At 38.8% G+C, this 27,096-nt stretch overlaps 1 protein-coding gene across 6 annotated transcripts in view; it reads left to right on the top strand.

The window, feature by feature from the left end:
* Positions 1 to 27,096, top strand: part of zranb3 (zinc finger, RAN-binding domain containing 3) — a 281,742-nt gene that overhangs the window by 90,254 nt on the left and 164,392 nt on the right. For all 6 annotated transcript variants that reach the window (XM_061984961.2, XM_061984960.1, XM_061984962.1 and 3 more), the window contains one exon: positions 15,460 to 15,579. In XM_061984961.2, the coding sequence (XP_061840945.1) occupies positions 15,460 to 15,579 (120 nt within the window). The remainder of the gene's footprint in view (positions 1 to 15,459; positions 15,580 to 27,096) is intronic.

The raw sequence follows: 27,096 nt of genomic DNA, 5'->3' as shown, positions 1-27,096 counted from the left end.
TGTTAAATGTTCAATGTGATTTTACTATTTTATTGACATTGTTTTCCATGCTTGTGTTGACATTTCCTTTATGCCTTGATAGCTGAGGGATTATAATCCGGAAGGTTACATTTGAAAATAAAATGTTTACATTTAATCTATTTTTCTCCTGGTCTTTAAGTTCGATAGGTCACAAATACATCAATAGTTATCAATATCGACTGATATAAAACACTTATATAGTGGTAGAGTTTTTAGCCACATCGCTCAGCCCCACAATTCCTGAACAGGCTGAATATTTTGAAATTGGAACTGTTTGAATCTGATAAAAAAAATGTGGGAGTTGTTCAAATTTGAAAAATGTCCCATTCTTTTCTATGGGAATGTCATGGAAATTTGGGAAAGCGGGAATTTTTTGGAAAATGCTTAAAATGAATGTTCTGTATGAGAATGAGAATGAGAAATGGTTGGTGTTGGAATTTTTCAAGTCGGTCAAGAGATGTTGTAGTAGTAACATTTTTAATTGAGAAATGGTATTACGGAATTCCTGGAATTTCGGGAAAACCGAGAATTTTTCCCAGTTACAGAGGAATATTTTGACGATGGAACGGTTGAAGTAGGTTGAAAAATGTGGAAGGAGTAGTCGACAGAAAAAAGGGTGAAAAAAACGGGAATTCTTGGAATTTTTTGAAACTTGTAAAATGATAGTTTGAATGTCCGGGGTGAGTGGAATGTGTTGAAGGTGGAATGGTTTGAATAAGTTGAAAAATGTGGGAATTGTGCAAGTTGGAAAAATGTCCCATTCATTTCAATGGGAACTTCCTGGAAATTTGGGGAAAAGCGGAATTAAAAAAAAAAGATTTAAGAGCATGAATGTCTTTAATGAGCTGCATTTGTTGGTGCTGGAATTTTTTTAATCGGTCAAGAAATGTTAAAATAGAAACATTTTATAATTCAAAAATGGTATTATGGAATTTCGAGAAAACTGGGAATTTTTCAAGTTCTTAAACCAACTTGGTTTTTTGTCCTGACTTTGAAGAATGTTTTGACAGTGGAATGGTTGAAATGGGTTGAAAAATATGAAAGGAGTCATCGCACTAAAAAAGGTTGGAAATAAGGTTAGAAAAAAACAGGAATTCCTGAAAATTTGTTGAACGTGGAAAAATAGTTGTTTGAATTTCCAGGAAGAATTGAATGTGTTGAAGGTGGAATAGTTTGAATCGGTTGATAAATGTGGGAATTGTGCAACTTGGAAAAATATCCCATTCATTTCAATGGGAACTTCCTGGAAATTTGGGGAAAAGTGGAACTTAAAAAAAAGATTTAAGAGCATGAATGTCCTTAATGAGCTGCATTGGTTAATGCTGGAATTGTTTGAATCGGTCAAGAAATGTTGAAACAGAAACTGTTTTTTAATTGAAAAATTGTATTATGGAATTTCAGGAAAACCGGGAATTTTTGAAGTTCTTAAACCAACTTGGTTTTTTGTCCTGATTATGAAGAATGTTTTGAAAGTCGAACGGTTGAAATGGGCTGAAAAATGTGAAAGGAGTCATCGCACTAAACATGGTTGGAAATAAGGTTAGAAAAAAACAGGAATTCCTGAAAATGTATTGAACATGGAAAAATAGTTATTTGAATTTCCAGGATGAGTTGAATGTGTTGAAGGTGGAATGGTTTGAATCGGTTGAAAAATGGGCAATTCATTTTGAATGGGGAAAATGTCCCTAAAAACTAGGAATTCTAGGAAATCCGGGAATTGTTTTAGAATTGCTGAAAAAGAGCACGCAATTCCTGAACAGGCTGAATATTTTGAAGATGGAACGTTTTTAATCGGATAAAAATGTGGGAGTTGTGGAACTTTGAAAAATGTCCCATTCATTTCAATGGGAATTTCATGAAAATTTAGGAATTCCGGGAAAATAGGGAATTATTGTGAAAATGCTAAAAAACTTGAATGTTCTAAATGAGTTAAAATGATTGGTGTTGGAATTTTTCCAAACGGTCAAGAAATGTTGATGTAGTAACATTTTTAATTAAGAAATTGTATTATGGAATTCCTGGAATTTCTGGAAAATTGTTGTCCTGATTAAGAGGAATGTTTTGATGGTGGAACCGTTGAAGTGTGTTAAAAATGTGGGAGCAGTAGTTGCCAGAAAAAAGGGTGAAAATAGGGTTTGGAAAACCGAAAATTCTGTGAATTCCTGGAATTTTTTTGAACTTGTAAAAATGATAGTTTGAATGTGCAGGATGAGTGAAACATGTTGAAGGTGGAATGGTTTGAATAGGTTGAAAAATGTGGGAATGGTGGAAGTTTGAAAAACGACCAATTCATTTTGAATGGGAAAAATGTCCTGGAAAACCGGGAAATCTGGGAATTTTTGGAATTTGTCAAGGTAAAGCCCGCGATTCCTGAATAGGCTGAACAGTTTAAAGTTGGAACGGTTTGAATCGGATGAACAATGTGGAAGGTAGAGCGCGCAAAAATCTAGAGAAGAAGAATATAGTCGAAATAGTAGATAAAGTGCTATGTCTGTTTTCTTCGTCAAACATGGAGAAAGAGAAAGAGGTCTCACTCTCGCTCTTAGCTCCTGAGCGCATTTATTCAACTGTAGAACTAACTAAACAGAGTGAGCCTTCTTCTCAGTCTTTCACAATCTTTCTCTTGCAAGACCCCCAGCTTACTTCCACACACAGGAAGCACACACAGGGAGAAGTAACAAAGATGAAGGGGGGAAAAAAATATGATGACAAAGCCAATGTAGGAATATTTCAGCTTCAAATGGGATGGGCAATATGAGCCCATCAACACAGACGAACAAACAAGAATGCCGTGATCACGTGATGGCAACAGAGAACAACAACAACCGGACGTAGTTTTTTTAACTGGGGGAAAAAGCATTTCAAGATATTCAATATTTATCTAAGTAAAATTGTTGCTTACAGAGATAAGAGTCCATTTATTTTACAGTAATGAGAAATAACAGTTTACATCCTTTTAAATGGTTATTTGCAATACTATTAGGGCTGTGAATTTTTGGGCACCACACGTTTTGATTCGATTCGATTCTTGGGGGTAATGATTCGATTCAGAATCGACTGTCGATTCAACACGATTCTCAATTCAAAAATCAACATTTTTTTTAAAAACATTTCTTTCCAGTTCTATGATTAACTACATTCCTCCATAAAATAGATACCAGCTCTGATAAATTTATATTTTACTTAAAAGAAAATGGATTTGTTTAATAAAATCCTACCCAAACATTTGATAAAGTCAAATACAAATAAGGCAACAAGAGAAGTATCCCACACTTCTCTAAAGTAAATGTGTACAGCAGATATAGATTCTCTACATCAACAATATGATTTGTCTGAGTGGCTGGACTGAACAGATTTAAAAAAAATATTTAATTATTTATTTATATATTTGTTTTAATCGATTTTTGATAATTTTTTAATCAATTAAGAATGGTTGCAATTAAGAATCGCGATTCATTCGAGAACAACAATTTTTTTTGGCACCCCTAATAAATATCAAATATTAAATTTCATTACATTATAAACACTGTATAGATTTGATCATAGGCGCAGATCCCGAGCCCGACAATGCCGAGCACCCACGTGGGATTAAAGGCAACTTTCAATCTTTAAAATAATTTTTGAAAAATCAATCTTGTTGTAGTTAATTTTGTGGCAAATTTGGTCCGTTTTACAAAATAATAATATTAACTTTGCTGAACGTCAATTTTTTTAATTTTTTTAATACACACACTGGCAGAAATGGCCCTGTGATGAGGTGGCGACTTGTCCAGGGTGTACCCCGCCTTCCGCCCGAATGCAGCTGAGATAGGCTCCAGCACCCCGGCGACCCCGAACGAGACAAGCGGTCGAAAATGGATGGATGGATGGCACTGGCAGAAATGTAGATCGGCGCCTATGGGTTTGATCAGTTACGTATTCAGTTTAATATCTTGATGTAGACAAAAGGTCTTAGTCTGTGCATAAATCCAAATATTTTAGGAAGTAAATTGCTGCATATTGTTTTAATGTGTCGCACCTTGAGACAAGAATATGTTGAATGACGGTCGAAAAGTACATGTCTTCCTTCACTCGTTATTTTCGCCGTTTTATGCAATTATTATTCTTCGGTCAATGGTCAACAAAATAAACAAACAGTTGTACATTCATAGATTGAAAATGAAAATGTTGCAGACCGAAAGGGTTTAGGCTAAAGTTGAACACTTATTGCGCCTAACCCTATAAACAATGTCAAGTACAAGATGAACTTCCGAAAATTATGAAATGTCCTTTGTACAACATATTATAAATACACATTATACACAATATGAACACTGTTCAATTATATACACAGTAAAGGCATGTGAAATATCCTTGTGCACGTGTTAAACCTTTGTACCAATTTATATACTATATACAAACAATTATACGTCCATTATTATTTATATCCCACATTTATTATTTTAATTAACATTGATCATAGTATTAACTACTATGTTGATTCAAGAGTGATATATTTTTTCAAGACATTGGTCTTAAAGTGTTTTTTACATGTATAAAATATGAAAATCGCAAATCGAATCGCAATTTTGGGGAGGAAAGTCGGAATTACTGTATTTTTCGGACTATAATGCGCACTTAAAATTCTTTTTTCTCAAAACACGACAGTGCACCTAATAACCCGGTGCCCTAATGTACGGAATAATTTTGGTTGTGCTTACCGACCTCGAAGCTATTTTATTTGGTGCATGGTGAAATGATAAGTGTGACCAGTAGATGGCAGTCAAACATAAGAGATACGTGTAAACTGCACTATGATGGCTGTCACACATAAGAGATACATGTAGACTGCAATATGACTCAAATAAACAACACCAAAACTTTATATGTTCAATTGAAAATATAGAACATTACACACGGCGCTCAAAAATCTATCAAAATGTTTTAGTACGACTTTGGTAACCTATGAAGCTGCACCGCTTGATGGATATTACTGTGCTTCAATTTATGAGTATTATTATGGTGTGTGTAAAAGGTAAGAGATTATCTGGCGTTTTGTCTCGCAATATTATGCAAAAGCAACTTTTCTTACCTTCTGGTACCTGCTGATCTGTATTTGGGATCTGCATAAGTCCTGAAAATTTGCACGTGTCCGCCTTTATAGTCCGTGTTGACACCGTAGTCGATAAGCTTCTTCTTTTTCTATATCTTCTTGTTATGGGACATTCATCCTCCGCTGTTGCCATTTCTAATATAAAGTAGTGTAAAGTTCTTACTTATATCTGTCAGTAAACTCGCCATGAAAGCGCTAAAACATACCGGTGTAGTGAATTTACATAATTCACCCAAGGAACTTTATTATTAGAGAGTTTTTATTATTAGAGGACGTTTTTTCACGGGACATTGTTGTTGCACTAGTGAGCCACGGATGAGGAGATGCTGCTCCGTTATTGATTGAAGTAAAGTCTGAATGTCATTAAAACAGGTAGCTCCATCTTTTGACACTTCTTCGACTCCCGTCCTTGCACGCTACACCGCTACAACAAAGATGACGGGGAGAAGACGCTGCCGACTTTGAGCCACGTCACAAAACGGCACAAGCCGGAAGCGACTGTCAGAAAGCGACTTGAAGATGATCTGTAAAACATAATCTATGCAACATTTTGACCAAAGAACCACCATTACATGTTATGTAGACCAGGCCCGGCCCTAACCAATCTGGCGCCCTAGGCAAGATTTTAGGTGGCGCCCCCCCACATCGGCAGTGAAGTGTATATACTCACAAGAACCCGAATAGCTTTGTCTTTGACCTTTTTTTTTACTTACAACTATACCTAATATATAAAGGGGTGGAAAAGTGACGATTACCTGCAGGGCAAACATTAGCTAACCAGAAGGAAATAACAATGTAAACAAAAAACACCTGCTTAAAAGATCTAATACAAACATTTATATGCACGTACAACACTTAGAACTTTTAGCATATCAGTATGTGGAATTAAATTATGGAATGGATTATGTAAAGAAGTTAAAAATTGTACTGATATGATCCAGTTTAAGAGGTTGTTCAAAATAATAGTGCTTACAGAGTACAAAGAAGAAGAATTATGAGAAATACTTTCAACCTTATTGAAAATAAGATATTCTTCATCTCAGTATGTTAATAATGACTGAATTAATTAATTAATTACATATTACAAAACTGTTGTATACTAATTCATAGATGTTATTTTATTATATAAAAAGGTCAGTAAATGATTCTATATATTTGTAAACGCTTTGAAGTGGGAAAGGGGTAGGATTAAATAAGCTTTGCTTCTTCCTACTCCTTTTCGGGCATGATGTAAAATGAAATGATATGAAATTGTGTGATGTATTATGATGTAAGTGTGTTCATGTTCGAAATAAACTAAAGAAAGAAAGAAATGTCCCTGAGGAATGTAAGGTGGGAGTACTGTAATTACCTAACGTTACATTATTATTTTCCATAACAATTTAGCCCCCTCCACAATATTAACCCGACGTTAAAACAGAACTAGCTATTTATTGATTAGCAATTGCCGAATCATGTAGCATTAGCTTAATGCTAAAAAGCCAGGTTACTATCACATTCTGTAACAGACAAATAATTTCATGTAGGCTAACGTTACCTACCTGCTACCTCTGTCTTTTCTCGTTTCTCCTCCTTTTCTTCTCTGGGCACCTGACAGTTTTGGCCGTTTTGACATCTTGTGTTGATTTTTTGATGTGGTGACGTCCAAAAAGAGTCATGATACGGGAAGGGAGGGGGCGCACCGTGCGGGGGGAGGAGGGGGGGGGGGGGGGGGGGGGGGCGTAATGTTGTAACAAATAATATTTCTATTAAATAGGCTTTACTTTGCATTTTAATTAACGTGGGATTATTTTTTTTTTTTTTGTATTTAGAAATAATAAAGGTCCTGAGTAGTCTTGGGTTCAATCCCGGGCTCGGGATCTTTCTGTGTGGAGTTTGCATGTTCTCCCCGTGACTGCGTGGGTTCCCCCCGGGTACTCCGGCTTCCTCCCACTTCCAAAGACATGCACCTGGGGATAAGTTGATTGGCAACACTAAATTGGCCCTAGTGTGTGGATGTGAGTGTGAATGTTGTCTGTCTATCTGTGTTGGCCCTGTGATGAGGTGGCGACTTGTCCAGGGTGTACCCCGCCTTCCGCCCGATTGTAGCTGAGATAGGCTCCAGCGCCCCCCGCGACCCCAAAGGGAATAAGCGGTAGAAAATGGATGGATGGATGGAGTACCAACTGTTTTTTTTTCTTTTTTTTCTCCAACATTTGTGGCACTGGCGTGGCGCCCCCTGATGGACGGCGCCCTTAGCATTTGCCTATACGGCCTATGCCACGGGCCGGCCCTGATGTAGACCAGTGTTTTTCAACCGCTGTGCGATACAGTCTGGTGTGCCGTGGAAGATTATGTATTTTCACCTATTTGGGTCAAAAATATTTTTTGCAAACCAGTAATTATAATCCGCAAATAATGTGCCGTTGTTGAGTGTCTGTACTGTCTGGAGATCGGCAGACTTACCACGTTATACTCTTCAATATCTGTAGGTGGCAGCCGGTAGCTAATTGCTTTGTAGATGTCGAAAACAGCGGGAGGAAGTGTGCAGATAAAAAGGTGTCTGATGCTTAAACCAAAAATAAACAAAAGGTGAGTGCTCCTAAGAAAAGGCATTGAAGCTTAGGGAAGGCTATGCAGAACGAGACTAAAACTGAACTGGCTACAAAGTAAACAAAAACAGAATGCTGGACGACAGCAAGGACTTACTGTGGAGCAAAGACGGCGTCCACAAAGTACATCTGAACATGACATGACAATCAACAATGTCCCCACAAAGAAGGATAAAAACAACTGAAATAAGCAGGTGTGGGGAATAGCGGTCAAGGAAGACATGAAACTGCTACAGGAAAATACCAAAAAAAGAGAAAAAGCCACCAAAATAGAAGCGCAAAACAAGAACTAAAACACTATACACAGGAAAACAGCAAAAAACTCAAAATAAGTCACGGAGCGATGTGACAGGTCGTGACAGTACACCTACTTTGAGACAAGAGCTATATTGATGCATGCTTGGTTATGGTTTAAAGTCATATCCAACAATTGCGACAACAAATTTTTATTGTCAATACTTTTTATTGTCAATATCGGCTGCTGAGTTTAATTTTTTAATGATTTCTTCTGGTGCTGTGCCTCCGCATTTTTTCAATGAAAAAAATGTGTCTTGGCTCAAAAAAGGTTGAAAAACACTGATGTAGACCACAAGGAAGTGTTTTACATTTAGAAAAAAAAAATATATATATATGACCCCTTTAATGCGCCTTATAATCCGGTGCGCTTTTTGCATAAGTAGACCTGACGAGACCCTCTCATCGGCAGTGCGCCTTATAATCTGGTGCGCCCTATGGTCCGGAAAATACGGTAGGTTTTTTCTTCAAAAACAAAGAATTTTTGGAATTTAGAAAATTGTTAGTCTGAATGTCGAGGAGGAATGGAATGTGATTATAGTAAAATGGTTTGAGTCAGTTAAGAAGTTGTCATAGTTGCGGTTGTTGGCGTAAACTCAGGAGGCAGAGAAGGTTGGCGACGTGCAAGCAATAAGCAAAAGTCCGAAACAACTCATGCAGGAAGTCGGGTTTAGATTTGTGTTCATTGCTCGCAACAATAAAGGAAGGGATGTAAACTTTTTTTTTTATCTTTGCTGTGAGTTCTCCCACCCTTGAGACATTAATGCAGTCTTAAAGATAGTCAATTATCCAGCCGTACGCGTCAGGTGTGCTCCACATTAGGTCACCAAGCTCTCATGGGTTCTCGTTTCCACCGCTATCGTTTTTAGAGTATGACACACTTTCTATACTTGAGGGGATTTTTTTTTTCTTGCTCCTCGGGAGGGGGTGGAACGGTGAAAAATCGCATTCATGTCACTCTGACGAGCAACATGGCCCCTGCCTGCCTGCCTGCCTGCCTGCCTGCCTGACGTTGGTGCTGCCAAAAAGCCTTTGGGATATTTTTATTGCTTTACCCGCCAAGCATCTGCTCCCAATTACCCAGAGAGGACAGCTCTGATGCCGGACTTTAAAGCGAGCTAACGGGCCGCTTCAGACAGTTGAGAAGTTTGTGCAGTAATTAAACTCAGCGGAAAGGAGCCGGCGTAGCCAAGCCATCAGTAATGAGGACCCCCCAGATCAGAAGAGCTTCGGCAGACCTGGTGAAGTGATTCATTATCGGGCGCGTGGGCTAATTACCAGCGGGGTAAAGCAGAGGTTCCGCCGGCAGAGCAGGTGTCATGGCTGCTATCTAGAATACGCAGGTGGGAGTTCAGGCTACGGTGAAGGTCTCCAAACTGTCCAAAAAAGGGTGACGTTTGACTCCAATCAAAACCTTAATAATCCCTGCGAGTTGGCACTATTCTCCGATACGCTTCATCTACGTTCCAGCAATAGCCAGCACAGGCTGATGGCCGGGCAGCAGCTCACAGTGAAATGACACAAGATACCTGCAGGCTAAAGCTAACTCAGCATTACATGTTTTTTTTTGGGTTTTCTGGACTGTTAGCTTCATGCTGTCGTTCAAGGCCTTTTTGCCGAAGCAAGCAGGATGCTTACATGGAATTTCCAGGGATATTAGTATAGTACCGCGATACTAATTAATCATATTCGATACTATACCGCCTCTAAAAAGTACCGGTCCCCCGCACCCCAATCGTCGTCACGTCGTGTCATTGCTGGTTTACGAGGAGAGGAGCATGTTCGGTAGGTAGCGAACAATCACGGAGTACTTACAAGCAGACAATGTGTGTAGACAGAAAACAGCGAACAGACACATTTTTGCTTAAAAACTAACGATAAAGGTGAAGTTATAAAACTGAAAGGCCCTCAGGAAGAGGTGCTTTAAGACATTGCTAGCTAGCTAGCAGCTAAAGTCCAGCCGCTGTTGGCAGTGTTTTAGCTACTTCTAAATCACTAATCCTTGCCTCCACGGCGACAAATAAAGTAAGTTTCTTACAAGTATCATCCCTGCAGGACGAGGAATAGCTAAACATGCTTCACTACACACCGTAGCTCACCGGCGTCACAATGTAAACAAACGCCATTGGTGGATCTACACCTGACATCCACTGTAATGATATCAAGTACAGGCACGTATCTAGTCGATATTATTATAATTACGTCAATATTTTTTGGCATCACAACATCTTCTTTCATTTAAAAAAAAAATCATAATATGTTTATAAACTCAGAAAATATGTCCCTGGACACATGAGGACTTTGAATATGACCATTGTATGATCCTGTAAGTACTTGGTATCGGATTGATACCCAAATTTGTGGTATCACCCAAAACTACTGTAAGGCATCCAAACAACAGAATAATAATTGATTATTCCATTTTAACAGACGTGTAGATAGAACATGTTAAAAGAGAAAGTAAGCAGATATTAACAGCAAATTAACAAATAGATGAATAATTAATTTTCTACCACTTTTCCTTAATAATGTTGACAAAATAATAGAATGATAAATGACACAATATGTTACTGCATATGTCAGCAGACTAATCAGGAGCCTTTGTTTGTTTATTTACTACTAAAAGACAATGTGTCTAGTATGTTCACTATTTTATTTGAGGACAAACTTGCAATAAGAAACATATGTTTAATGTACCCTAAGATTTTTTTGTTCAAATAAAGCCAATAATGCAATTTTCTGTGGTGCCCTTTATTTAGAAAAGTATCGAAAATGTTTTAGTACCGGTACCAAAATATTGGTATCGTGACAACACTACTTTGGAATGATTTGAAACGGTTAAAAAATGTGGAAGTACAGTGTGACCCATAAAAAAATAAATACATCCTCACTTTGCTGACCTTAAAGGGGAACTGCACTTTTTTGGGGGGCAATTTTGCCTATCGTTCACAATCATTATGAGAGACGAGAATACAAAAGGTTGTTTTTTTCTTTTGCTTTCTAACATGTAAAAATCGGCTCGTTCTAGGTGACTAGCAATGCAGCTAATGGGAGCAATCATCCATCCATTTTTCTACCGCTAGGAACAATCAATTCTACCTCTAAATCACTTTAAAAATGGACTTGAAAACCGTCACCAATACTTCATTTACGTTCTGTAACCTTTATGATAACCAAACTGTAGCGTAGTAACACATCGCCGTGCTCCGGTATTAGCCGTAAAAGCAAACTACAGAAAGAGATAAGCTCGCTTCTAAGTCAGCACCAAACGTGTTTGAGTTTGTAATGCACAACACTGCGATACGACACCAATCTGTACTGACTGAAAAACATGAACAATCATATTACAGTATGTGTAAAGTATTATTTCATGTTTTGTTTGTACACAGCTAGCCAGACAGCGTATGTACTGTAGTTGTAATACCACACATGATGTGCTGAGTGTATCATGATCAATTTTATAGTGACTTACTCGATGGCCAGTTGTCCGTTTGGTCCAGCTGGCAGGGTTTTTTTTCAGTTGATTTGGCTAACTTGGCTCAAAGTTCCAGATTTGCAGCGTGACCACTCCCTCGGCTTCCATCTGCTCCAACGTTTCAGCCTCTTTTTAGTGCTCCCTTCTTTAACCAGCAGTTCACCCTCCATATACTCAGCTTCAAAAAGATAAGGTTGTGACTCCTCATTTGTCCAAAAATAGTCGTCTTCGTTGTCTGTTACGCAGTCTGCCATGATTAGAAAACACGCTTGCGTTTGATTCCGGGAGTAGGAACACATTTGTTGCAGGAATTCTGAAGTGCTGCTATGGAAATGGAAATAAATGCGCCAAATAATTAGTTTCGGCTGTGCATATAACGACCAAAATACGGTAAATATTGGTCATTGGGTCAAATGCAGAGAATAATTTCGCCACACCTGGTGTGTGTGTGACAATCATTGGTACTGTAACTTCAATATTACATATTGTTATGGACGTGTCTTATACTATATTATATATATACTTGCAGTGTGTATACAAAACATATTACATATTGTTATGAAGGTGTCTGTTACTACATTATATATATACTTGCAGTGTGTATATTGTACATATTACATATTGTTATGAAGGTGTCTGTTACTACATTATATACATACTTGCAGTGTGTATATAAAACATTTGACGGAGGGTTCTGAAGTTGTTTCAGAGGGCTTTGAAGGCTCACATTAGCCGCATCTTGCAAGCGTTTTGCATCATCTTTAAACTCCTAAAAAAAAATAATGATTGTGAACAATAGACAAAATTCCCCAAAAAGGTGCAGTTCCCCTTTAAACTTAAGTCTGTGTACGACCGTTCCCATCTTGGTGGTTTTGCATAAAAGTCATGTTCTTTATAAATTATGCTCCAACTGGGCTCTGCGGCCTTGGAGGCAAACTGGTTGAACTTGGTTGTCATTGCATTTGAAAAGTAAAACTGAGTTTGTTTCGAGTACAACCTGTCCAAAAACAGACATAGGAGTATACAGGGGTACACAGAATACGAAGACTGATGGGTCGCCACCAAGTGGCACCCAGTGAGTGGTAGGGAGTAAAGGTCAACATGGCTGAGAAGAAAAAAATCAACTACTAAAATTAAGCTCCTATTGGGGGCGGTGGGGCTCAGTTTGATGGATGGATGGATTGTCCATGGGTTCAGCATCCCGGCCTTTTTGCCTCATTTTACAGAGTGACAACACAGCCGTTTGCCATGGAAGCATTGGAGATCTCGTCCAACAGAGTCAAAAACATCCCAGGTGGCCTTGAAAGAAAACAGGAAGGGATTTCAGAGTGCTGCAATGGTCTCACATGTTCAATTACACTTATACAAAATTATAGGTCCCGTTTAATGAGATAAAAGTGCCTGAACATGTTACTTAGAATATTCCATTAAGTCAGGACCAAGTGTGCATTCTGCATCTAAAATAACCCTTGGTTTTTACTTTCAACAAAAGTATGATGCAAAGTAGGGATGTCCCGAGCTTGCATCTACATTCCCTGATATCATCTGTGATACAAGTAATGTGTTTACTTGTGCAAAGTTGGACAGAGGGTTAATATCTAATTTTCCTCCAATAGGCACACAAAGTTGGCCTTTTCTTCTATTTTAGTCCAGTCATTTACAAAAAGTAAGCACTATAGGCTAACAGCTACACAACAGCTAAGCACACACTAGCACACAAGCTAGACATCTGCTATAAGTGTCCTTAATTGAACAATATTAGTATAAAACAGCACACATGTAAATATAAACAAGTATCAAATAATTAGTTTATTAATTAATTATATTATATTATCCTTAGCTCCACCAATGACTAAAAAAAATATATAAATATATATATATATATATATATATATATATATATATATATATATATATATATATATAAAACCAATACAAAAACAATATAAAAATAAATATGATTGAAAACGATTTTTTAGAGGGTAAAACCAATTAAAATAATAAATAAAAATAAAAATTTAAAAACACTAAGGACCACACAACTCACGTAGTGTTAAAAGCCAGACAATAAAATTGGATCTTAAGACGAGGCTTCAAACACTCCACTGTGGGAGCAGTTGGAACATGGAGGGGCAGAGTGTTCCAGAGTTTAGGGCCGACCACAGAGAAGGTCCTGTCCTGATAGAGTGATTGGAGCACATACTTGTTGGTCACAAAAAACATTATTTTATGAATTTATTATGGGTCTTCTGAAAATGTGACCAAATCTGCTGGGTCAAAAGTATACATACAGCAATGTTAACATGTGGTTACATGTCCCTTGGCAAGTTTCACTGCAATAAGGTGCTTTTGGTAGCCATCCACAAGCTTCTGGCTTTGACCACTCCTTTTGACAAAATTGGTGCAGTTCAGCTACATTTGTTGGTTTTCTGACATGAACTTGTTTCTTCAGCACGTTTAAGTCAGGACTTTGGGAAGGCCATTCTAAAACCTTCATTCTAGCCTGATTTAGCCATTCCTTTACCACTTTTGATGTGTGTTTGGGGTCATTGTCCTGTTTGAACACCCAACTGTTTCATCTGACCACAGAACTTTCCTCCAGAAGGTCTTATCTTTGTCCATGTGATGTCAGATGAAACAAAAATTGAGCTGTTTGACCACAATACCCAGCAATATGTTTGGAGGAGAAAAGGTGAGGCCTTAAATCCCGGAACACCATCCTACCGTCAAGCATGGTTATAGTAGTATTATGCTCTGGGCCTGTTTTGCTGCCAATGGAACTGGTGCTTTACAGAGAGTAAATGGGACAATGAAAAAGTAGGATTACCTCCAAATTCTTCAGGACAACCTAAAATCCTCAGCCTGGAGGTTGGGTCTTGGGCGCAGTTGGGTGTTCCAACAGGACAATGACCCCAAACACATGTAAAAGTGGTAAAGGAATGGCTAAATCAGGCTAGAATTAAGGTTTTTTCCCCAAAGTGCTGAATTAAACATGTGGACAATGCTGAAGAGACAAGTCCATGTCAGAAAACCAACAGATTTAGCTGAACTGCACCAATTTTATCAAGAGGAGTGGTCAACAATTCAACCAGAAGCTTGTCAGAAGCTCGTGGATGGCTACCAAAAGCGCCTTATTGCAGTGAAACTTGCCAAGGGACTTGTAACCAAATATTAACATTGCTGTATGTATACTTTTCACCCAGCAGATTTGGTCACATTTTCAGTAGACCCATATTAAATTCATAAAATAATGTTTTTTGTGACCAACAATTATGTGCTCCAATCACTCTATCACAAAAGAATAAGAGTAAAAAATAAGAGTTGTAGAAATTATTGGAAACTCAAGACAACCATGACATTATGTTCTTTACAAGTGTATGTAAACTTTTGACCACGACTGTACCTGGTGCAAAGTTAACAATTGTGTCCATTTTAGAACATTTAAAAGTAAGTGTGAAGTATGTATGGCAAACTTTAACAGGAACATTTTTGGCAGACGCAGAATGAATATTTAAAAGTGTTACTTCAGTCGATCACCAATGTTATTTACTAAATGTGTTTAACTATAAATTTACGAGGTGGTCGCAGCTCGGATGCTTCATTTTGTAGGTAATCTAAGGCCTCGAGGGCCACACCAATCATATCACAGAGTTGCTAGTTATTGATTGGCAGCTTCTCACTGGGCTCACTTTCTTTTTAATTCCAGATCTCCTGGCATTCAATAGAGAATTGATCAGACAGAGAGGATGCGATGGTTAATTGACTTCCTCACTGATCTAGCCAATTCCTTCCTGTGCGGTTCACCAGTGGATTGATTCAGTAGCTCCCTTTCATCTGTGTCTATTTCTGTGTGTGTGTGTGTGTGTGTGTGTGTGTGTGTGTGTGTGTGTGTGTGTGTGTGTGTGTGTGTGTGTGTGTGTGTGTGTGTGTGTGTGTGTGTGTGTGTGTGTGTGTGTGTGTGTGTGTGTGTGTGTGTGTGATGCAAGGCTGGAGCAGTGAAGGACTATATCAAAATGATGCTCGAGGCAGAGCACCTCAAGTTCCTGGTGTTCGCCCACCACCTCACCATGCTGCAGGCCTGCACTGAGGCCGCCATCGAGGCTAAGGTAACTGAAGCTATCTCGTCATTCTCCATTCTCTTAGACCAGCTGTGTCAAAGTCGTTTTTACTGAGGGCTACATCGCAGTTATGTTTGGCCCCAGAGGGCTGCTTCTAACAGTGAATACTATTATTACACAATTTTTTTGTGCATTTTATTAGTAGATTTTTAAAAGGCCTATTGAAACCCACTAATACTGACCACGCATTCTGATAGTTTATATATCAATGATGAAATCTTAACATTGCAACACATGCCAATACGGCCGGGTTAGCTTACTAAAGTGCAATTTTAAATTTTGCGCGAAATATCCTGCTGAAAACGTCTCGGTATGATGACGTCAGCGCGTGACGTCACGGATTGTAGCGGACATTTTGGGACAGCATGGTGGCCTGCTATTAAGTCGTCTGTTTTCATTGCAAAATTCCACAGTATTCTGGACATCTGTGTTGGTGAATCTTTTGCAATTTGTTCAATGAACAATGGAGACAGCAAAGAAGAAAGCTGTAGGTGGGAAGCGGTGTATTGCGGCAGGTGTTGTGCCAGATAACGCACCCCCGCCGTAGAATGCACTCCCTGACTGTTGTGCCGGATAACACAGCCGGTATTTCATTGTTTACATTCCCGAAAGATGACAGTCAAGCTTTACCATTGGCCTGTGGAGAACTGGGACAACAGAGACTCTTACCAGGAGGACTTTGAGTTGGATACGCAGACACGGTACCGTGAGTACGCATGGAGCTGCGGCTTCCAAACATTTGATCGCTTGCCCAGACGTGCGTGCCGCTATGTGCATGTCACGTACGTAACTTTGGGGACTTTGGGGAAATATATGTGCTGCATGAACTTTGGGGAGGTGAACGGTACTTTGGGCTGTGGGATTGAGTGTGTTGTGCAGGTGTTTGAGTTGTATTGGCGGGTTATATGGACGGGAGGGGGGAGGTGTTTGTTATGCGGGATTAATTTGTGGCATATTAAATATAAGCCTGGTTGTGTTGTGGCTAATAGAGTCTATTTATGTCTTGTGTTTATTTACTGTTTTAGTCATTCCCAGCTGAATATCAGGTCCCACCCGCCTCTCACAGCATCTTCCCTATCTGAATCGCTCCCACTGCCCTCTAGTCCTTCACTCTCACTTTCCTCATCCACGAATCTTTCATCCTCGCTCAAATTAATGGGGAAATCGTCGCTTTCTCGGTCCGAATCGCTCTCGCTGCTGGTGGCCATGATTGTAAACAATGTGCGGATGTGAGGAGCTCCACAACCTGTGACGTCACGCTACTCGTCTGCTACTTCCGGTACAGGCAAGGCTTTTTTATCAGCGACCAAAAGTTGCGAACTTTATCGTCGATGTTCTCTACTAAATCCTTTCAGCAAAAATATGGCAATATCGCGAAATGATCAAGTATGACACATAGAATGGACCTGCTATCCCCGTTTAAATAAAAAAATCGCATTTCAGTAGGCCTTTAAAAACTAAAATGTAAAAAAAATATGGTAAGTTGCAATAATTTCACCTCAAAGTGTAGTGTATATTACTGTAAATGGAAAAACAGTTCTACTGTTTTTGTAACGGTACAGTGGGGAAAAGAAGACGCCACGGAGGCAGGGACATGTTTATTGAAATAAATATATATATATATATATATATATATATGAAGTGTGTGATTAAACCAAAGGTATAGGGTGTGACTATGTGTAGCGAGTATATGAGGAGTGTTACCAGGTGGTGTTGAAGGTGCGTGTTGAGATCAGTGCGGAAGTCCAGAAAGGACAAGGCAGACTCGGAGGTCCAGGGTCAGGCAGGGGGTCAGGGGCTGGAGCGAGGCATCGTGGACCAAGGGCAGGCGTGAGGTCGAGATCCACGAAGGCAGCAGGGAGTCCAGAGGGGATCCAGTGAGACGAGACATACACCTCAAAACCAGGGGATGACGAAGGGTTGCTGGATGACGACACAGGACAAGACACAATGAGCACGACTGAGGGGAGACACAAAGAGCGAAGAAGCACATGAGCAAAGAAACGAGAGATGCGCGAGGCTTACTGAACAAGTACAAGTAGCTACGTTCTGACACTGGAACGCAGGACACGCTGGGTTATGAAGGCAGGAGACTCATCAGCGTCAGGTGTTGATTAGCGGAGCCATGGCTGCAGCAGGAGAGGAACGTCCGTGGGTGTGTCCCGAGGTGCGCTCCGCAGAGCGCACAAAAGAGTGAGGGGGGGGGGGGGGGGGTTTGGTGGTAGTGGGGGTGTATATTGTAGCGTCCCGGAAGAGTTAGTGCTGCAAAGGGTCCTGGGTATTTGTACTGTTGTGTTTATGTTGTGTTAAGGTGCGGATGTGGTCCCGAAATGTGTTTGTCTGTGGATTCACAGTGTGGCGTATATTTCCAACAGTTTTAATTCGGCCACCCTCAGTGTAACCTGTATCGCTTTTGATCAAGTATGCATTGCATTCACGTGTGTGTGCTTACAGAAGCCGCACATATCTTGTGACTGGGCCGGCACGTTGTTAGAATGGATGAAAAGCGGACGTGACAACAGCTCGTAGAGGACGTTAAATTAAGGCAGTGCCTTTAAGGCACGCCCCCAAGACTGTGGTCCAGGCGCACTACGAGATATAATGACTGATGAACACCTTCGTTCGATAATGAAGGTTGCCTCAGCTCAAAGCCTGAGCCCCGACATTAATGAACTAGCATCCAAGAAAAGATGCCAGGTATCTGGCTTGGGCACATCAGATTAGATCAGTGTGTTGCAAACTGAGCAGTTTAAAGTCCTGAATGGTTGGTTTATTCATTGTTATTTTGTTTTCAAATTTATTAGCCTGTGGAAAAAGTTAAAGTTGGTATTTACCTCAGAAGGCTGCAAATAAAAAAGAGGCATTCAATTTTTATTTAAATTGTATTTGATATGCCATTGATATTTTTTAATTATTAATATTATTATTTGAAACTCGATTTTGCATGTCACTATAAAGTTATATAAGCCTTGCTTGTTCAATATTCAATGCAAAACTTGGTTGGGTCCCTATTAAAAGGTTAATTTGTTCAACCTTGGCCCGCGGCTTTGTTCAGTTTTACATTTTAGCCCACTCTGTATTTGAGTTGGACACCCCTGGTTTAGATGATAAAAATTAGCTTTAATGCTAACATTAACACGATGACATAAGAAAAGTTAGCATAGAAAAGTTAGCCCACTTCCAAGTATCAAAAGCCGTTATTTTTAGGTTTATTCGAATAACATTTTCAAAATTAGCGAAAAAAACATTAGCATGCTAACATAGGAGAGGTTAGCACACTTCTAAGATGGAGCCAAGTATCAAAATCTATGATTTTTAGGTTTAAACATATAAAATTAGCTCAAATGCTCTTATAAAGCGTTAACAAGCTAACATTAGCATGCTAGCACATGACCAGATAAGAGAAAATACCAAAAGTAGCGAGGCAGTTGTATAATGTTTCTACACTATGTCTCTTAAATATTTGTATTTTCATGAGTAAAATATCCAAAATGTTCAAATTGTTGTAGTTGGCATGCTAGCACCTTGCAATTGATTGATTAATTGAAACTTTTATTAGTAGATTGCACAGTACAGTACATATTCCGTACAATTGACCACTAAATGGTAACACCCGAATAAGTTTTTCAACTTGTTTAAGTCGGGGTCCACGTTAATCAATTCATGGCAAGATAGCATTGTCTTGAATGTACTGAACAATTAGACGTTGGAATGGTTTAAGTCGCTTGAGAAATGAAGCAAGGTAATGTCGCCTCACAATTATATTTCTTGAAAAAAAACACCATTTGCGTAACTAATAAACAAGGCCAAGTGTACCTAATCAATGGGCCTATTGATGGTCTTCTCCCTATATAGCGTCGCCATAGTAACACAAAATGTTCCAAAAATTAAATAGAGCGCAATCGAGACCTTTCCAACCATGTGAGACATGTTGAGGTTCTTTGGCTGGTTCGTCCTGTATTAAACACAGCAGAATAAGATATTTATATTAATATGGCCTCCTTGCTTCGCAGCAGGCCCAATATAATAATTAAAGAAGCGTAAATCATCAATTTGTAATTACATGGTACACCTTAAATCGTAATCGAATCGTGAGTTGCCCAAACATTCCCACGCCTGTAATAGCCTTGGTGTGTTTCCAAAGACAATCATTAAGTATGACACCTCCTTCCTCACGCCGCGTAGTTTTCTCTGACTCGGAAAGTAAACTTTTACTTCACTCGACTTCACTTCCCGAGGCGTAATTCACAAGTCATCACGAGCAAACACAAAAACTTGGCTCAGCAGAAGGATGGTTGGAGAGCAGGTGTGCGGCACAGGTCGAGGTGGTGTTTGGATGTACCTAATGCGGAACGACAACGTGCGATAACACCTTTGTCTGTGAGGCGCTCATTCCGGCGTGTTCGCACTCACTAATTAATACAGCGGCGCTGAATAAAGGGATCCTGTGCAACGGGAAGAAGTGGCGCGGCATGGAAGTGCTCAGCACAGGTGTCAGGATCAGCAGGTTGTTTTCTGAAAACCTCCTGGCCTTGAGATGTTGTTGAAAGCAGACGGATGCCCGGTTGTGACCTTTAACCAGGGGAAGTCAAACTGGCGTCCGGGTTTCTTCCAAGCGAGCTGCCTCTTACTATTCATGCAACTGTACTCATGTTGGCGCTGCACGGTGTGAACGCGCGGCAGCTCCGCACGACCCCGGGACCCAAACAAAAGAAACTAGCACTCGCCACGGTGCATTAGCGGCTCAGCAGAGTTGTGCTTGAATGAACCCTCAGCTGCTGCTCTCTTTGTTCGGTCCAACAAAATACGATTGTTTACCGCTGTCAATTCACGGCTGACCCTCCACTTAGTTTTGTTCATTTGCACGTCTGTCACAGACGCGTCCACACTACACAGTACATCATAATAAACTGAACAAAACTGCACCGCCATTTACAGCAATTGTGAAAGCTTTTATTCAAATCCAGGAGGGGTTGCACATAACCCTGATCACATGACCGCCCTCCAATTGCGTGTGCATGTTTCACTTTCAAATGCACATGCATAAAGAAGAGGTGCACTTCAGATGCCAAACACGGTGTGCTAGTGTTTGGAAAGATGAATTATTATCCAAATAAATTCAATCAATATCTCTCATGAAAATGTTTTTTTTTGTTTTTTTTTTAATAAATTAGGACTAAATCTTCATATTTAATTTTACTCTCGGTAGTTTATGGTCACAGTATCATCATTGACAAGAATTAATGAAATATAAGTGATTGACTTAATTTAAGGGTACAAGATAAATATATACAATATAGGCCAAAAGTTTGGACACACCTTCTCATTTCAGTGCGTTTTTTTTTATTTTCATGACTATTTACATTGTAGATTGTCACTGAAGGCATCAAAACTGTGACACCTGTGAAGTGAAAACTATTTCAGGTGACTACCTCTTGAAGCTCATCGAGAGAATGCCAAGAGTGTGCAAAGCGGTAATCAGAGCAAACTTGGACTTAGACTTAGACAAACTTTATTGATCCACAGGGGAAATTGTTCCACACAGTAGCTCAGTTACAAAGGATGGAAAGTGTAAGGATGGAAAGGATAATGCAGGTATAAAGTAGACTAAAAATGTACCGTAGTAGCAATATAAAATATAACGTAATATTTACATAGTATATATACAGTATATAATATATACTGATATATTATGTTATTATATTATAATATAATATATACAATATATAACAAATCCCAATTACCATGTACAATATTACAGTATATGTAACAGGCGCAGCAAAAAAAAAAGGAAAAAAAAGGGCTGCATAAAATAAAGAGTAGACTTAGACTTACACTTAGACTTCCTTTTTTATTGTCATTCAAATTTGAACTTTACTGCACAGATAAGAACGACATTTCGTTACATAAGCTCATGGTAGTGCAGGATAAAAAAGCAATAGGGTGCATATATAAATAATAAATAATATATAAATATATATATAAAATAAATAAATATATATAAATAAATAAATAGATTAATGTACAGATAAATATATTGCACTTTTTCACATGCGTCCACGTTTATGGATGTATTTTATATTATCTTTTTTATTCCAGCGAGTTAACCCATTTTGGGGGGAGTTGAGGGGATAATTATGATGCGTTCAAGAGTCTTACGGCCTGAGGGAAGAAGCTGTTACAGAACCTGGAGGTTCTGCTTCGGAGGCTGCGGAACCTCTTTCTAGAGTCCAGCACTGAAAACAGTCCTTGGTGGGGGTGGGAGGAGTCTTTGCAGATTTTCTGAGCCCTGGTCAGGCAGCGGCTTTTTGCGATCTCTTGGGATCTCCTGCGATCGCCATCTTGAGTAGGTGGTTATTTTGAAGAAACTAGAATTTAAAACATGTTTTCAGTTATTTCATCTTTTTTTTGTTAAGTACATAACTCCATGTGTTCATTCATAGTTTTGATGCCTTCAGTGACAATCTACAATGTAAATAGTCATGAAAATAAAGAAAGCCCAGTATCATCATTGACAAGAATTAATGAAATATTAGTGATTGACTTAATTTAAGGGTGCAAGATAAGTATATACAATATAGGCCAAAAGTTTGGACACACCTTCTCATTTCAATGTGTTTTCTTTATTTTTATGACTTTTTACATTTTAGATTGTCACTGAAGGGATCAAAACTATGACACCTGTGAAGTGAAAACCATTTCAGGTGATTACCTCTTGAAGCTCATCAAGAGAATGCCAACAGTGTGTAAAGCAGTAATCAGAGCAACGGGTGGCTATTTTGAAGACACTAGAATATAAAACATGTTTTCAGTTATTCACCTTTTTTTGTTAAGTACATAACTCCACATGTGTTCATTCATAGTTTTGATGCCTTCAGTGACAATCTACAATGTAAACAGTCATGAAAATAAAGAAAACGCATTGAATGAGGAGGTGTGTCCAAACTTTTGGCCTGTACTGTACATATGACGAATTATGACGGCACACAGATAAATTAAATAGCATTAAAAAAACTTAACCAGTTTAAAAAAAAACGCTCTTAATGAGGCAAGATGTAGGGCACTGTTTCTTAACCACAGGGCCTGTGATCCATGTAGGCCGCAGCGGTACTCAGTTGTAATACACTTTCCCACCACTTGTGGCAGTAATGACAATATCAAACAAACAGAAGAAGTCTGGAGCTAAAGTCATGGAGAGGTTTCTTCAGCGCAAAAAATATGACTAAAGTGGTGAAGCTGTATTTTCATTTGCACTTTAAACTTTAGTGGCGGTGTAGTTTGTTTATTTATTCAAGCACAACTTTCGTCAGTTATTTATGAGTCCCGTTTTTGCAGTATATTTGGTTGCCACTTATTTTTCTAATCAGCCTGACTTAAGCCTAAGGTTTATGTGTTAAATCATTAATAGTAATTGTTTAATAACACTTAGTTTCATATCATTTGACAAGGTTGTAAACTGTAAGTAGGTTAGATATAATTATTTAATACGATTAAAACCAAGAGTAAGATTACTAAGTGGGCCCTTCTGTTCTGAAGATCCCCTGGGTTAGTTTGAACAAATCAAGCCCTCCTTTTCTCCTACGTGCCTTGCTGTAAGCCTGAGCTCATTGTAAACAAACATGGCGTTGATCATGTGGGACTTCTTCACTATCTCAGAGGAAGACTTTCCGCGTGCTATTTGCACCAAATGTTCTGCACACATTCTGTGAGGAGGAAGGAAAAAAACATTGCGCTTCAGCACATTAAACTTTATCACACCGGTATTGCTACGACGGTGTTTTGAAAGCCTACCAAGACGCCTGCTGCAATAAAGAGGATGCCCCAAAGCCAGCGGCAAAAATAAAAAAAAAGGGCCCAAGACTTGTTCCCCTTCCTGCCGCCTTTGAAAAGTGCAGAAAGTTGGCCAGAGACAACTAAAGTGAAATGATGGCGGTGGACGACCAGCCTTTTACTAATGTTGTAGATAACTGGCTTTTGTCAGGAATAATCTACATGTAAACTTGGTCAACTTTGGTTAAGTCTTTCTTACATACTGCTGGACAAAAATGTGTTAAATCTAAATATAAAATATAGTAGATAATTAAATAAGTTATCGGTCTTAAGAAACATTAAGTTATCGATATCTGTATCGCCTTAAAGGGAAACTGCACTTTTTTTGGGAATTTTGTCTGTCATTCGCAATCATTACGAGAAACAAGAAGATAAAAGTTTTTTGTTTTTTTCCGCTTTCTAACATGTAAAAATCGTCTCATTCTCGGTGGCTAGCAATGCAGCTAATGGAAGCAATCAAGTCTACCTCCAAATCGCTTTAAAAATGCATACAAAAACCGTCAACAATACTTCATTTACGTTCCGTAACCGGTATAATAACTGTAGCGATATTGTTATTGTAAGAGCGAACACTGAGGAACTCTTTCTATCGTAGTAACACATCGGCGTGCTTCGGTATTAGCCGTAAAAGCTATCTACGGCAAGCGATAAGCTAGCTTCTACAACAACACGAAACGTGTTCGAGTTGGTAATGCACAACACTGCGATACACGACACTAACCTGTACTGAGTAAAAAACATGAACAATCATATTACAGTATCTGTAAAGTATTATTTCATGTTTTGTTTGTACACAGCTAGCCAGACATTGTATATACTGTAGTTGTAATACCACACATGGCGTGCTGCGTGTATCATGATCAATATTAAAGTGACTCATTCGATGAACAGTTGTCCGTCTGGTCCAGCTGGCCGGGGACGTTTCCTGTTGATTTTGGGGAAGCAATCCATTTATGTCGAAGTAGCTTGTCTCCAAGTTCCATATTTATACTACAAATCGTTTTCACCCCCCCCCCCTCCTGGCTTTCATCTGCTCCAACATCCTTCGTGGTCGCTTCTATAAGCAGCAGTATATTTACCTTCAAAAGTATAAGGTTGTATCCTCATTTGACCCAAAATAGTCGTCTTCGTTGTCTGTTACCACAAAGCTCATACGAAATTTGGCATGTTTACACTCGACAAAACTCCTCTGCAAAAAATCTCTCCTTTTAAGTCTACCGGTAAGATATAACTGTACCTGTGAGTCTTTCAAATATCTTTTAAATTGATGAATTTGCACACTGATTTTTTTTTAGACTCGCGGCACAATCGAGTCGGACCAATCATTTTTACTCAGATTTTCCGTCACTTCCTACACTAATTTCATGAACTTGATCAATTAAAAATGCGCCTTAACTGTGAAACCTTTTGTTCTGTTTCTGTGTTTAACAAGCTTTCCAACAATACCAACCTTTTTAAAATGTGGTTAATATTAAGAAAGTTATGACTAAAAGGTCACACCTAAAATCTTGAGCCCCATTGACTTTGTATTGAAGAGGTTGACCATGAATTAGTGCACGTTCACCGGGTTAAAAAGTTCATAACTCTCTGTATATTTATCACAGGAAAATGTTACTTATAGTAGGGGCGGTATGGCGTAGTGGGTAGAGCAACCGTGCCAGGAACCTGAGGGTTGCAGGTTCGCTCCCCGCCTCTTACCATCCAAAAAAATCGCTGCCGTTGTGTCCTTGGGCGGGACACTTCACCCTTTGCCCCCGGTGCCACTCACACCGGTGAATTGAATGATGAATGATAGGTGGTGGTCGGAGGGGCCGTTGGCGCAAATTGTAGCCACGCTTCCGTCAGTCTACCCCAGGGCAGCTGTGGCTATGAAAGTAGCTTACCACCACCAGGTGTGAATGATTGATGGGTTCTACATGTAAAGCGACTTTGGGTACTTAGAAAAGCGCTATATAAATCCCAGTTATTATTATAGTATGTCACGGAAATCGTCTTAATTCCAGTGGGTGATACTACAAATTTTGCTATCAATCCAAAACCAAGGAGTTACAGGGTCAAACGTTGGTCATAATTGAAGTTCTCCTGTATCCAGTGACGTTTCATGGATTTATAAACAAAAAAACAACAAAAGATTTTGTGATTTAATAAAAATATCGATTTATAGATAATCATTGTAGTATTGACTATGTACGGCTCTTGAACTTGGTATCGTTACAGTCGATGTCTGTGTAGACCCACCCATTTGTTTACATTCAGGAGCGCTAACTTGCTGTTAGTGGTTAGCTATTGTTTCCTCCTATGTTGTGTAGTGAAGCATGTTTAGCTATTCCTCGTCCTGCAAGGATGATACTTGAAAAAAATTTAGGTTATTTGTCGCCATGGCGACGAGTGATTTAGAAGTAGCTAAAACACTACCGACTGTGGATGGGAGTTAGCCGCTAGGTAGCCAGCAAGAGCTAAGCACCTCTTTTAAAAATGTATTTATTTAAATCAAACCAGTATTAACAAGACCTGTCTGATGATACTAGTTTAATTGAAATGAATTTATTTTTTTTAAATGTATTGTATTTATCAGTATGGCAGTTCTTGCCGCCACATTGTTTTATGTGGCCAGCAAAAGCCTGGAAGTAAAGTGCACCATTAAAGCACTTCCATCTTTTCTTACTAAATGTATTATTTCTTTCAATTTGGCCTAGTGACCTGCTCAGTAGGTCGTGAGTTCAAACCCCGGCCGAGTCATACCAAAGACAGACATGGGACCCATTACCTCCCTGCTTGACACTCTGCATCAAGGGTTGGAATTGGGGGTTAAATCACAAAAAAATGATTCCTGGGCGCGGCCACCGCTGCTGCTCACTGCTCTCCTCACCTCCCAGGGGTTGAGGGTGATGGGTCAAATGCAGAGGATAATCTCACCACACCTAGTGTGTGTGTGTGACTATCATTGATACTTTAACTATTAACTTTAACTTGAATTTTGACAGAAAAAATGCATGCGATGCATACAATTGCATGTCTTTTAAACTTGAGAACAATCTGAACATGCAAAATAATATTGTATAAACACGGGGGTGTCCAAAGGCATATTGTTGGATAAAACAATAATAGTAAAATTGTAAACAAAAAAAAAAAGCAAACATTTGTAATGTAATGCGAAAAACTCTAAACATTGAATAAAACTCAGGTGTGTCCAAATGTCTTCCATACTTCCATACGTTGCATACTGAAAAATCAAAGTATGTAGGGGTAATTTAGATTTTTCTTTTGTAAAAAAAAAAAAAAAAAAGGACAATAATTATATACTTTATTTAGACTTAGACTTAGACTTCCTTTTTATTGTCATTCAAATTTGAACTTTACAGCACAGATAAGAACGAAATTTCGTTACATAAGCCCATGGTAGTGCAGGATAAAAAAGCAATAATGTGCATATATAAATAAATAAATATATATAAAAAATATATAAATATATATATGAAATAAATAAATATATATAAATAAATAAATAGATTGAATAGATTATTTAAAGACATAACTTAGGGTGAGCTTTGTGTTTTAAGTGAAAGTAGATGATTAGTTATTAGTATCAAAATGTCAGCTTTTTTTCATGACATGTCTTTTCGCTCTTACTTGTTTTTACTGTTTGTATTTACTTGTGTAATAATTAATAGTACA

Source organism: Nerophis lumbriciformis, linkage group LG23 (assembly GCF_033978685.3).
Source record: "Nerophis lumbriciformis linkage group LG23, RoL_Nlum_v2.1, whole genome shotgun sequence".
In the NCBI taxonomy this organism is placed as follows: domain Eukaryota; kingdom Metazoa; phylum Chordata; class Actinopteri; order Syngnathiformes; family Syngnathidae; genus Nerophis; species Nerophis lumbriciformis.
This window is presented reverse-complemented; position numbering and strand designations above follow the sequence as displayed.